General features: G+C 50.5%; 1 protein-coding gene across 1 annotated transcript; it reads right to left on the reverse strand.

The window, feature by feature from the left end:
* Nucleotides 1–939: 939 nt before the first annotated feature.
* LOC115784241 (uncharacterized) lies at nt 940–11,626 on the reverse strand. The gene is made up of 5 exons (XM_030735389.1): nt 11,113–11,626; nt 5,352–5,654; nt 4,817–5,167; nt 3,368–3,606; nt 940–3,291 (listed from the first exon to the last, which is right to left on the reverse strand). Exons 1-5 carry the CDS (start codon nt 11,489–11,491, stop codon nt 3,046–3,048), a joined length of 1,518 nt encoding a protein of 505 aa, XP_030591249.1. The 5' UTR covers nt 11,492–11,626; the 3' UTR covers nt 940–3,045.
* Between the last annotated feature and the right edge of the window lie 612 nt (nt 11,627–12,238).

Genomic DNA, 12,238 nt, shown 5'->3' on the forward strand with positions numbered 1-12,238 from the left:
CTAACTTAAATTCTTCAGAAGTTCGAATATTTAATTTTACTCAGTTTAATATTGGAAAGAATGGGACTAATAAGAAAAGTTTTGGGGTTTTGTTTTTGTCAGTTTTTGGACTCCATACAATTCAAACCTTTAAAAAAAATAGAAAAACAAAGAAATGCGTGGTTTTTACATCAGCTTCAGGCTCGGCAACAACATCCAAAATCAAGCCAGAAAAATAAAATCTGCGCGTTAATCTCGCCAGATTTGACCGCCGTACTTCTGCTGAGGTAATGAGGTCTTGTGGAAACAGGAAGTAAAAGAAACACTTGAAAAATGAGGTATGAGAGCACATGGAGGCTGAGAGCGCAACGAGACGGACAAACCAAAGACTCGGCATTCGCAGAAACGTGGTCAGTGAAGGAAACGTGCTTTAAGAGGCAAAGACGGGAAATTAAAAATAATCAAGTTTGATTTTACCCCGAGGAGAGCAGAGTCGGAAGCCCCCGCGGCTCATTTCCTCTTCTCCAAATCAAACTGCGGCTGCTCAGCAGAGCTCGGCCGGCGTATTGCTTCAGACTTTTTCTTCAAACGAGTAAAAACAGGTTTTTTTTTTAAGGTTCTTTTTGCACATTTACAGAATGTAAAAACGATGGATTCAGTGATTGTTCGTGCTGAAGCTTCTCAGAGATACAAAAACTAAAAATTCTCAGGATTAATCACTGACATGTTTCCTGCCATCCTGTGGTCATTCCTTCATCCCTCGTCTTACTCCACGTGAAGCACAGAATAAATCCTGTTAAACCTTCTTCATGGTTTGACTCACTGGACACTAAAAGACTTCCATAAAACAGTGTTTGGGTTGCATTTAATTATTTATGCTCACCTGATGAAGTGAAAATGAGAAACTAAAATGTGCAGAGGGCAGGAATTAAAAGCGTAAGTGTGCAAGCGGGGGGGGGGGGGGGGGGGTGTTAAAGTTCACATAAGAAGTGAAACTAACATAACTCCATAAACATTCTGTGAGACAGAATTAACGTTTTTGGCAAGAATGGGCTTCCATAGACATGGCACAGCAGCAATTTGGGTGAAATGGGATCATCGATTCTTACAATCATTTCTCCAACTGATACTCTATGGAAGCTCAGCTATGCCAAGAATAAACATCAATATTTTGACTTTATTTATAAAATTAAAATGTTCCTCTGCTGTCCAGCAGGGCGCCACAGTGAGTCAGTCCCCCCAGACTCCCCATGTTAAACCTTCCAGCAGAAATAAACATGTTTACAGCTGATACAAAAACTGCTTTGGTCTCTGTGGATAATTTCCCGCTTCATAACAGCTGTAGGGGGGAGGGATGTTTCTATTAATGCAATTATCTGACCAATAATATGGCTGCTGTGGCTTCATTGGACTAATAAAGGAGGCGGAGCTGTGGCCATAATGCTAACGTTGAGGCTCTGAAATGCAGTTTTCAAACCAGCGAGTCACGTGTATTTTTTTGGAGTTATGAATGAAAGCAAAAACTGAGCAGTGAAAAACTGTGTGTGATGTGAGTGTGAGATTCTGAACAGGAAGGAAGGAACGAAGGAAGAAACGAAGGAAGGAAGGAACGAAGGAAGGAAGCAGGAGTCCTCCATCTCTCGCTCGTTCCTCACGTTTCACTATCGTTTACGTCTGAAAAGTTAAAGTCTGCACATGAACTGTAACGAGTTCAAACCGCTGAGATTCACACTGAGGACGCCGCTGACGCACAGGACGCTCCTCCGATCTCCTGTTCGGGTCCTCGAAGTTCATCCAGGAACGCTGAGAAAACCAACTAAATGCACTCACGATATTCCAAAGATCAACGTAAAAAAGGAGCACTTTAAAAACTAAACAAGTAGAAAACGTGTCCACGCTGCACGAGCAAACAAACAACAGCAGGTGGCGCAGTGGAGCGAGCTTATTGCAAAAACCTTCACCTGCAGCAGCTGGAGCTCATTTCCTGCCCACCCGCAGGGATATTTTACAGGAGAGGAAACACGGGAAGAGGAGGAGGAGCATGTGTGCGTTTTTTTCCCTCAGTGACCTCCGACCTGACGCCTCCTCCTCAGAAGCGTCTGAGTCAGCTCTACGTTCAGATTTACGAGGTCGTCTGTGTCGCCTCCAGAAAACGTTTCCAGAATCCGCCGCTTTTCCTCATCTCAGACGATCGTGAATGAAGGCGCGCTCAGGCCTCCGCTGGCGGTGGACATGAACGTCCTCCGCAGTCGGATTCACGTGGAGGTCGAACCTGCAGATTTGTGGCTTTATTTGTGATATTTTTCCTCCTCAGCAGCTCCACCGTCGATCTCCTTCCACTCAAACTGAAATAAACTCGTTTTGGACTAAAAACATTCTGATGTTTTCTAGAAGATCCTTTTCTAAACTTCCAGCTCAAGTTTGTTCCAGACCAGAAAACTAAAATAAAAGCGGGAATTTTGTCCCTTTCTTTGTCCTCGGAAGACCGATTTCTTTGAGTTTTGGGCTAAAATTTCTTCTGTTGCAGAGAAATCGATGATTTCAGGAAATAATCTGGAGATAATTTTCTGCCTTTAAGCTCAAAGTTTCTCCTCCTAAATGAACAAACTGAAACTCAAATTTGAGCCCTCGATGTCCTGAGCGCGGCGCCGCAGTGAGATCGATCAGGCGAACGCCATCCTCGGGTCGGGATTCAGCAGCGTTTAATTCTTTAATCCATGAAGTTTTTCCAGTTAAAAAAGTTTAAAGACCCTGAAAACTTTTTAAAAATTTAAGAAACAAACATCAAAGTTTGAAATGTGGAAAAAAAAAAAAACTTTGGCAGAATTTTTTCGCTGCTTTTTACGTTTCCTGTCTGAACTCGGCGAGTCGGGACCATCAGACCTCAACCCAGCTTTGGGGGGAACCGACGACGGTGGGGCCGCTCTGATTAGAGGTCCGTTTGTCTATTACTTCCTGTTGTCTTTCAGAGTAAAAGTTTTTTGTAACAAAATAAAATGTCCCCGCCGCTGCCGCTCACGCCATCGTACCCTCAGACCCACCGTCAGGGTCAGACCCAGGCCCAGATCAGGGCTGGTTGCCGTGGTGCTGGGTCCGGATGTGGCTGTGGAGGCGGGTGGCCGAGGAGAACCTCTTGCCGCAGTGGGAGCAGCGCAGTGGCGAGGCGGCTCCGGCAGGCGGCGATGAACGTGACGATGTGTCAGCGGCAGCGTTCCCGGCCCTGTGAGTCTGGCGGTGAGCCTTCAGAAGGGAAATCCGGCTAAACCTGCGGCCGCACTCCTCACACTCTGACCAAACCCGCCGCCGCTTCCTCTGAAAGACAGGAAGTGCAGTCAGCTCGCAGTCTAAAAATGAAACATTCAACACCCTCTCCCCTTCCCCCACTCACCTTCTTCCCTTTATCCTCTTCGTCCCCCTCCTCCTCCTCCCCCCCGTCCTCCTCCTCGTCCTCCTCCTCCCCCCTGCCAGTGCGACTCGGAGGCTCGACGGCGCCTCGAGGCCTGTTGGAGCCGTCGGCTACCAGAGAGCTGAGCATCTCCTTGGCGGCGGCAGCATCCTCGTCATCATCGAGCAGCTGAGAGGGGAGAGTGAGGAGGCGGTGAAGCATGGAGGCTGAGGAGCGGCGACCTGAGGGAGGGAGGGAGGTCACAGGATCAATGAGTGAAGATGATCAGATTCCTCTGTTACGATCAATAAAATATCTGATTTCATTCTGAAAAATCAATGATGGAAATACTTAAAATGTCCACCAGAGGGCGCACACACACACACACACACACACACACAAAGACAGTCACACACACACACACACAAACTCAAACTCAAACACAGACACACACACACACAAACTCAAACACAGACACACACACACTCAGACACACACACACACTCACTCACACACACACACTCAAACACAGACACACACACACACACACACACTCAAACACAGACACACACTCAAACACAGACACACACACACACTCAAACACAGACACACACACACACACACTCAAACACACACACACACACAGTCACTCACACACACACACTCAAACACAGACACACACACACACACAGACACACACACACACACACTCACAGACACACACACACACACACTCAAACACAGACACACACACACTCACAGACACACACACACACACACACACACTCACAGACACACACACACACTCACTCACACACACACACTCAAACACAGACACACACACACACACACACACTCAAACACAGACACACACTCAAACACAGACACACACACACACTCAAACACAGACACACACACACACACACTCAAACACACACACACACACAGTCACTCACACACACACACTCAAACACAGACACACACACACTCACAGACACACACACACACACACTCACAGACACACACACACACACACTCAAACACAGACACACACACACTCACAGACACACACACACACACACACACTCACAGACACACACACACACACACTCACAGACACACACACACACAGTCACTCACACACACACACTCAAACACAGACACACACACTCAAACACAGACACACACACACTCACAGACACACACACACTCACAGACACACACACACACACACACACTCAAACACAGACACACACACACACTCACAGACACACACACACACACAGCCACACACACACAGCCACACACACACAGCTCTCTGTCCTTCATGTATTTTTCTTTTCCATAATTACCATGAAGCTCTGAATCTGTTTTATTTAAGTTTGTGGATCAGCTGATCCGCTCCGATCTTCCTATTAATTTATTTTAGCTGTGAGTATTTAAAGCACTCACCTGTGGGGCTGAGGGGGGCTCCAGGTGGAGGTCCGGTGGCAGCTGCGTTGCTCCTCTGACTGCCCGTGGCCTCGTCTTCATCAGGAGAAAACACTTCCATGTCCTCCAGAGGAGTCCAGCGGGGGTCCTGCTGGGGGGAGGAGGGGGAGGGCTCTAGAGTCACAGCGGGGGTGGAGACAGGCTCAATGCGAGCCACACCCTCTCCTAGCCCTCGCCCACTTCCTCCTCCACCACCAGCACCACCGAGCTCTTTGACGTCCCAGACGTCGCTGCACCACTTCTGACCGAAGACTTTGTCCAGGATGGGAACCCAGTCCTGAGAGACGGAGAGGACGGGGGGGCGCTCCGGCTCTGAGGGGGAGGGGGGAGAAAAGGACAGAGAGAGGAAAAGAGGACAAGGTGGGGGGAAAGGAGGAGGAAGGTTAAAAAGAGAAGCAGGAGGAGGAGGAGGAGGGTTAGTGTATGCTAAAATGTGACGTGACCGTCTCACAGGTGGAAACAAAACCAGGACAGCTTCTTCCAGCTGATCACTCACCATCTGTCTGCGGTGTCGCTTTGGGCGCGGCGACCTCAGCGAGCTCCTCGCGGGCGTCCTCCGAGCCGCTGGGGGACACCGAGTCGTTCTCCGAGCCCCTCCTCCCCCTGCCCCCGCCTCCTCCTTTCCCTTTGTCCCCGCCCCCTCGCTCGGCGCCGTTTCCCAGCATCTTCTCCAGGAGCTGCTGCTCTCGGTCCATCTTGGTGATCTCCAGCAGCAGGTCGTCGAACGACGCCTCCACGATCTTTGTCAGCTCGCGTACGGCAAAGTCCAGGACCTGCTCCATGACGGACTTCAGCTGGTCTGCGGGACAGAGACGAGGGGCGGGGCTTATTATAACAGGCTTATTATAACTCATTGATGATGAAAAGAAGTCAGGGCTCTCTGTAACAGTTCAACGGCGCCCCCAGGTGGAGCTTTTTGATGACACAACTCTGTTTATCAAACTGATTGATCATTTATACTGATTGATTAGTGCTGCACAGCATCAATGAGAAAGTGAATCAGGAACAACTTTAATTAAAAAAATAAAGCACACAGTGCTGGTTTCCTGTTGCCACCAGGTGGCGCAATGACATATTCTGGCATGCAGACGTCTGCAGGTATCAAGCAGGCGGACGGCGCACAGTTATAGGAACTCTTCTGCTGCTGTGACCCACAGCCCCGCGGACGCGCCGCAGCACGGAAACAAGAAGGCTTCACGAGCTCACAGGTTGAAGATATTTAGGCCAAAGGTCAACCATTTACTGTGTAGGAGGAGTTGAAACAGGCAAAAGCATCAAAACTGAGATCAAAATGCTGGACTTCCTGTTGGCTCCATCTTTGGACGCTACGAGGCCAACAGGAAGTAAACAGGAGTTTTTAAACCAGATTTTTCAGCATCTTTAGACCCTCGACAACAACTTCCTGTTTCATGGCGATCTGAAGCCGGCGTGTGCCGTTCAATAGATTTAACACCTTTAAACTAAGTTCAGCATCCTCCCTCTCCACATGCAGCAGCGTGACCTTTGACCTGCTGGGGCCTGGTGAGTGCGTGAGTGGATACAAACTGATGCTTTCAGTCAGGATCGAAAGTTTCCTGTCGCCACCGTCACTGATGACGCCCTGAAAGCCCCCCCCTGTGGTTGAGGTGGCCTGGTTGTTGGGAGGGGGGTTGCGTGTTTGCGTGCTGGAGTCAGCAGATGTGTGCGTGCATGCGAGTGCGCGGCTGCAGCATCTTATCTCCTGCTCACGTGTCCCTGCATGTGGATGCTGCTGCTGCAGTGTGTGTGTGTGTGTGTGTGTGTGTGTGTGTGTGTGTTGACCTCAGCAGGTCGGCTGCTCCTCGTGGTTTATTCTGACCTGAAGTCACTTCCTGCTTTTTGAATGTGTGTGAATGAACGTGAGGAGATGAAGAGCAAAGCTGAACACGTGATGAACACTGAGGGAAAATGGAACCGCGTTTCTGACACCGGTCTCTAAAATCAACAACACATTTCTGATTATGATGATTGACTTATTTCTTAAAATCGCTGATGTGGATGTTTTTAGATCCTGCTTCTCCACAAGCCGCTCCAATAATCAGAGTTATTGATCCGGTTTGAATCTGTTACAAAGACCGTTTGATGTCATTTATCAGGCCGGTTTCTCCTTCCTTTGGTCTGCACCACCGCTCTCCCACGTTTACCACGTCAGCCATGTTTGTCGTGCATTTGCTTTTCTCCTTCTGGAGGTTTAAGAGGCTGAAGGGAAAACGTGAAGCTTGTGGCGAGGACGGGTCCGTGCTCAGGCTGCTCCTGGAAGCCCCATTTAACGGCCCGAGGTTTAACGCCGCGGGTATCAACACGTTTGAAATGCGCGGTCCTCCGTTACTAACGTGGCCATCCTCACTTCCTGTGCAGACATTGCGCCGTTCTCACTGCTAACTGCACACACCTCACACCATAACCTGGTGGCACCTCGCAGAAACCTACACACCACAGGGCACCAAAGAGGTGCTGCAGCATCACAACAGAACCGCACTTCTACTTCAATAAATAAGAATCACTCACTAAATGATGGGATGCCTGGTGCCCACCCGGAGCGGTTCTGGGTCCTCTTACAGATTTATTACATGAAAAGTTGAATCATAATTCTGTTGGACTGTTTTGTGTGAGAAAGTATTCAGACTTAGTTTTTCTCCTATTATTAGTAACCGTGAAGATGAAGAAACAAAATATCCAACTCGGTCCAGAGACGCTGCGAGAAAGAAAAAAACAACACGTTTGCAAATCTCTGATTTTACTCACACAAAAATCTGATGTTTGAACTGAGACGTTTGACTTTATGAAAAATATGAGCTTGTTTTGAATTTGATGGCAGCAACACGTCTCAGAAAAGTGCCAAAAACAAACCGCTGGAACGCGTTCGCGGTAAACTGGCAACGGCTCAGTCACATGACAGGGTATGAACGAGCCTCAGGCTGTACCCGCTGCAGAGACGGGCAGCTGCAGACCGAACAGCAGAGCGGTCGCTCTTAACCCACGTTGCCTAAGTGTGAATGTGGTTGTGTGTTTGGTGGTGGTCGGAGGCGCCTCTGTCAGACTGCCCCAGGGCAGCTGTGGCTACATCAGTAGCTTACCACCACCAGGTATGACTGAGGTGTGAATGAATAGTGCATGAAATTGTAAAGCGTCTTTGGGTGTCTAGAAAAGTGCTATATGAGACTAATGCATTATTATTATTACAGCTGGTGTCTGCACAGACCCTCAAACTAACGTCTGATGATGAAACTTACATCACTGGGACCTGAGCTTCACCGATCTGCAACCATCTGTGGAACAATTTCAGTCATTTTTCTCAGCGTAAAACTTTCTCCTCATCATATCATCATAAGAATCTGCAGAAATCTGAGCGACGAGGCTGAAGATCACTGCTGGTTAAAGCTCCATCACGCAGAGAAGCAGCCACATGTGAACCTGATCCACAATCAGTGCTCTCTGAGCCAAAGCTCTTTAAAATGGGCCGAGTCAAAGCGGAAACTGATCTGAGGTCAGACGGATCCAAACGTGGACTAAAGAGCAGAGGGAACATCTGGCTGTTCTCAGGTCAGGTCAAAGCCCGCATCTCTGATGGTGCATCAGAGGAACTAACAGCTGCACATCTGGAAATGCTCCATTAGAGCTGAAAGGTGTCTCCAGCTTTCGGAGCAGCATGCGCTCCCATCCAGAGACGTCTCCTATTTCAGCAGGACGATGCTGAACTGCATCCTGCAGCTGTTCCAGCAGCACGGCTTCATAGAAGAAGAGTCCGTGTGCTGAACCCGCCTGCAGTCCTGACCTTTGACCAGCTGAGAACATCTGGAGCATCAGGAACCCAAAAACAGGACAAAGCACTGCTGAGCAGCTGGAATCTTCTATCAGACAGCTGCTCTCCTCAGTTCCAGATGTTTACAGACTGATGTTAAAGCAGAGGATGCTGCACAGCTGGAAACACGGACCTGTGACAGCTGTGGAGACGTGATGCTGCCATCAAATATAAAATGAGCTCAGATTTTTATTAAAACGCAACTTTTCCTCAGTTTAAACACCTGAAACGTCTGTGTGTTATTGTGTTCGTGGTTTGCAGATCTCTGCGTTCAGTTTGTATTTGTGTTTCCCTCAAAGATCCGACTTCACTCCAGGTCTGGTCGTTCTCCACCATCAGCAGTGGTGCCACTGACACAGGGCGGTCCGTGCAGACTCGTCCACGGAGGACTTATATCACAATGCACCAACTACGGGTGCACCCAGGCGACGGTACGACAGGAACGACCGCTCCACCGTCTCCAGCTGTCCCTGTCCACAGTGGAGTATAACCTGGGACTAAATGAGAGCAGATTTACTGGGAACTCAGCTGGATTAATGCGCAGCCGGCGGGAGCGCAGGAAAGCAAACATTTCACATTAGCGCGGGTTCAGCTCCTCGGATACAGGAGCGCTGATCAGCTGGAAGTGAACATGAAGGTGTGAGAATAAACCCCCTCTGATGCAGCTGGGCTGCTTCCTGCAGGGAACACGCGGGTCATCGGGGATGAACCCGGCAGCTCTGCACCAAAGATGACGTACTGAAGTTCAGAGATGGTTTCAGGGAGTGCAAAAACCCAGCAGCGCCTCCCCGTCGGACTTCTCCTGCTGCTCCGTGAGGTGGAATAACGAACGGCACACACCTGGAGACGCCCGTGGCCTCGGGCAGTCCCGCTCCGGATGATAAATCTGACCCGACACCCGTGAAACCGGCCGAGGCGCTCGCTGACTCTGAATATGCAGCCAGTGCGTCAGCGCTGTAATCCTCGGCTCCTTTCTTCTCCTCTACGTCACGGGGGGGCGTTTCGATGTGCACCCACCATCCTGTTAACCACGAGGCCGTTTTCCCTCCCTTTCTCCTGCAGTCCTCTTTGTCCCAGAACCCCCTCCTTCCCATTCACCACCCGCGCCCCTCCTTTACTGCAGGGCGGCGTGTCAGAGCGGCCTGTAGATGGGATTTTATGATCCTCACGCTGCTGGGAAACACCTCGCTTCTCAGAGCCTTTGTTCTCGAGTTCCTTGACTTTTCTTCGTGAACCTGTTCTGCCAAAGGCTTCATCGTTAACATGTTTAACGTGACACTGAGCCAGGGTAATTACAGAGAAAAGAGGCCCGGCTGCTTCACAGTCAGCTCACCAAGTTCACATTCCTCTTTAGGATCACTGCATCCAGCTTCACCTCCGTTATGGACCCATTAAACCCAATTAAAATGCTCTCCTGCTCAACATGTCTCTAATCACCTGCAGGCCTCACTCTTCCCATAAAATCAGCCTGCATGGTTATGTAACACTGCATTACATTTGTGTGTGCAGAGGACCCCGAATGCAGCCCAGAAACCTCCCCTTCCATGGGGGGGCGCTTCATCCAGGGTGGGCGGGTCTCTACGAAGCTGCAGAAAGGGTAAACATTTTCCTCTGGAAGCTTTCATCGTGCGTTGGATCGACACGGCGGCCGCGGTTCGTTCTTTAGATTGTTCACGTTTCCGTTGCAGTAAAACTCGTTTCTGTGACATCACAGCGCCACCTGCCTCTTAGAGGTGTAACGGTTCACCGCGGTTAACCGAACCGTGGCTTCTGTATGTAGCACCGCCTTCAACCACAACCAGGTGCTTCTGTGACGGTGTTTCCGCTCCACACAGAATCGCCTGCTTTTACAAAAACCAGCGCCACATTATTCAGACCCGCTGAGTGCGGCACGGTCGGTTTACTGGCCTTGACCGTCTCAGCATCGCCGCCAAAGTCGATGTCGCCGGCTCAGGCGTCCCACCGTGCAGAATGGTCCTTCACGGGTTTTTATTCTTATCAGAAATGTTTTATTATGTTGTAACTATCTAACGTAGTTCTGTGGCCGTCCTCGCCCAGGAAGCATTAAAAACAGACGCCCGTTCGAGAAGGACGTTAGAGACCCGTCCTGCCGACGCCAGACTTTGAGAAAAGACGGTCATTCAGCGTCTGATGGCGTTATCGACATCTTGCCTGAACTGAGATTAGAAGCTGCTGATTTTACCCATGAACACCCGCTCTGCTAATGCCTTCTGATTGGTCAGTTAAGGATTACGACATTATGACCATGAATTTGTAATTACTAAAGTCCAATGTGGACTTTGAGGGCTCAGAGCGCCTCCTGCTGGTCTGCAGCGCAGTTTTTGTTTTGTTTTTTGGAAAATGGGATTAATAGGAAGTGAAATGGCTCTCCACTCTGTGTGTGTGTGTGCGCGTGTGTTGTGTAACGGGTGCCTACCCACGACTCGTCCTCTCTGCTCCAGGCGACGCGTGTCGGTGGGGACGCCGGGCTCCGTGCCCTGCCCCCCGGGCTGCTGCTCGGGTTTTGCCCTGACGCTGTCCGCCCTCTCCGCGGCTTTGTTCTTACCAGCCACCGGGGAGCCTCCTCCTCCTCCTCCTCCGTCGTCTGAAGCGGTGGCTCGGCCCCGTTTCTCCCGCGCCTGCAGCTGGAGCCGGAGCCGGCGGTTTTCCTGCTCCTTCACGGCCGTCTCCAGAAGCAGGGCGTTCAGGCTGGAGCCCACCGTCTTGCTTATTTCCTGGACGGCGAGCTGAACGACTTGCTCGAGCACGGACTCCAGCTGGCCCTGGAAAAACGAGATATACACGGCCCCGTTCATGTTTACGCCCCCTCCGGTAAGAGGGCTCTCTCATTCTTCTGTACGCGAGCCCCCAGCCCACCCCCTGCCCGAGTCCCCGACAGAAATCTGGGTCAAAATCGGCGGCGGCGGGTCGCGGAGCTGCTCGGGCGGCTCTTCGGCGCTGCTCCTCCGGCTGCTGTTGCTCTCTGCGCCGCGCGTGTTCAGCCGCTCCGGAGGCTGCCGGAAAGACCCGAGTAGAGGCGCAGCAGCATTTTCCCGCCCACATGTCTTGGCCCACGCTCGCGTCCTTGCAGTCAGTCACGCCATTTTGGCTTTAAGAAAATAACATCAGTCATTCCCAAATGTCAGACATCCATGCCGGTTACCCCGCAGACCGAGCCTCTGCGGCAGGAGAGAGCCGCTCCACATCACCTGAGTTCGGATCTCAGAGTTACTGCGTGTGCTTCACTGTGCACCACTTTCATTATTCCCTCAGGCTGCAGTATGATGATGAGCTGACAGTTAGAGCTGGATTCACCTGCAGTCTGAGCTCTGTGGCGCTAATGTGCTCAGTCAGCCATTCCACACACTGTATATAAAAGATGACCCCCCCGAAGCCTCGCCACCATCACGGCTTGGTTTTTGGAACATATGAAGCTGGTGGAGTTCAGTGAGAGGCTCAGCATCGTCACCTGACATTTAAATTACTGTCTGCTGTCTCTGATGTAAGCTAACAGGATCGGCTGTAGCCTTCAATGCTGCAAAGCCACCAGTTTGGCCTGCACT

The sequence above is a fragment of the Archocentrus centrarchus genome, chromosome 8 (genome assembly GCF_007364275.1).
Source record: "Archocentrus centrarchus isolate MPI-CPG fArcCen1 chromosome 8, fArcCen1, whole genome shotgun sequence".
NCBI lineage: Eukaryota > Metazoa > Chordata > Actinopteri > Cichliformes > Cichlidae > Archocentrus > Archocentrus centrarchus.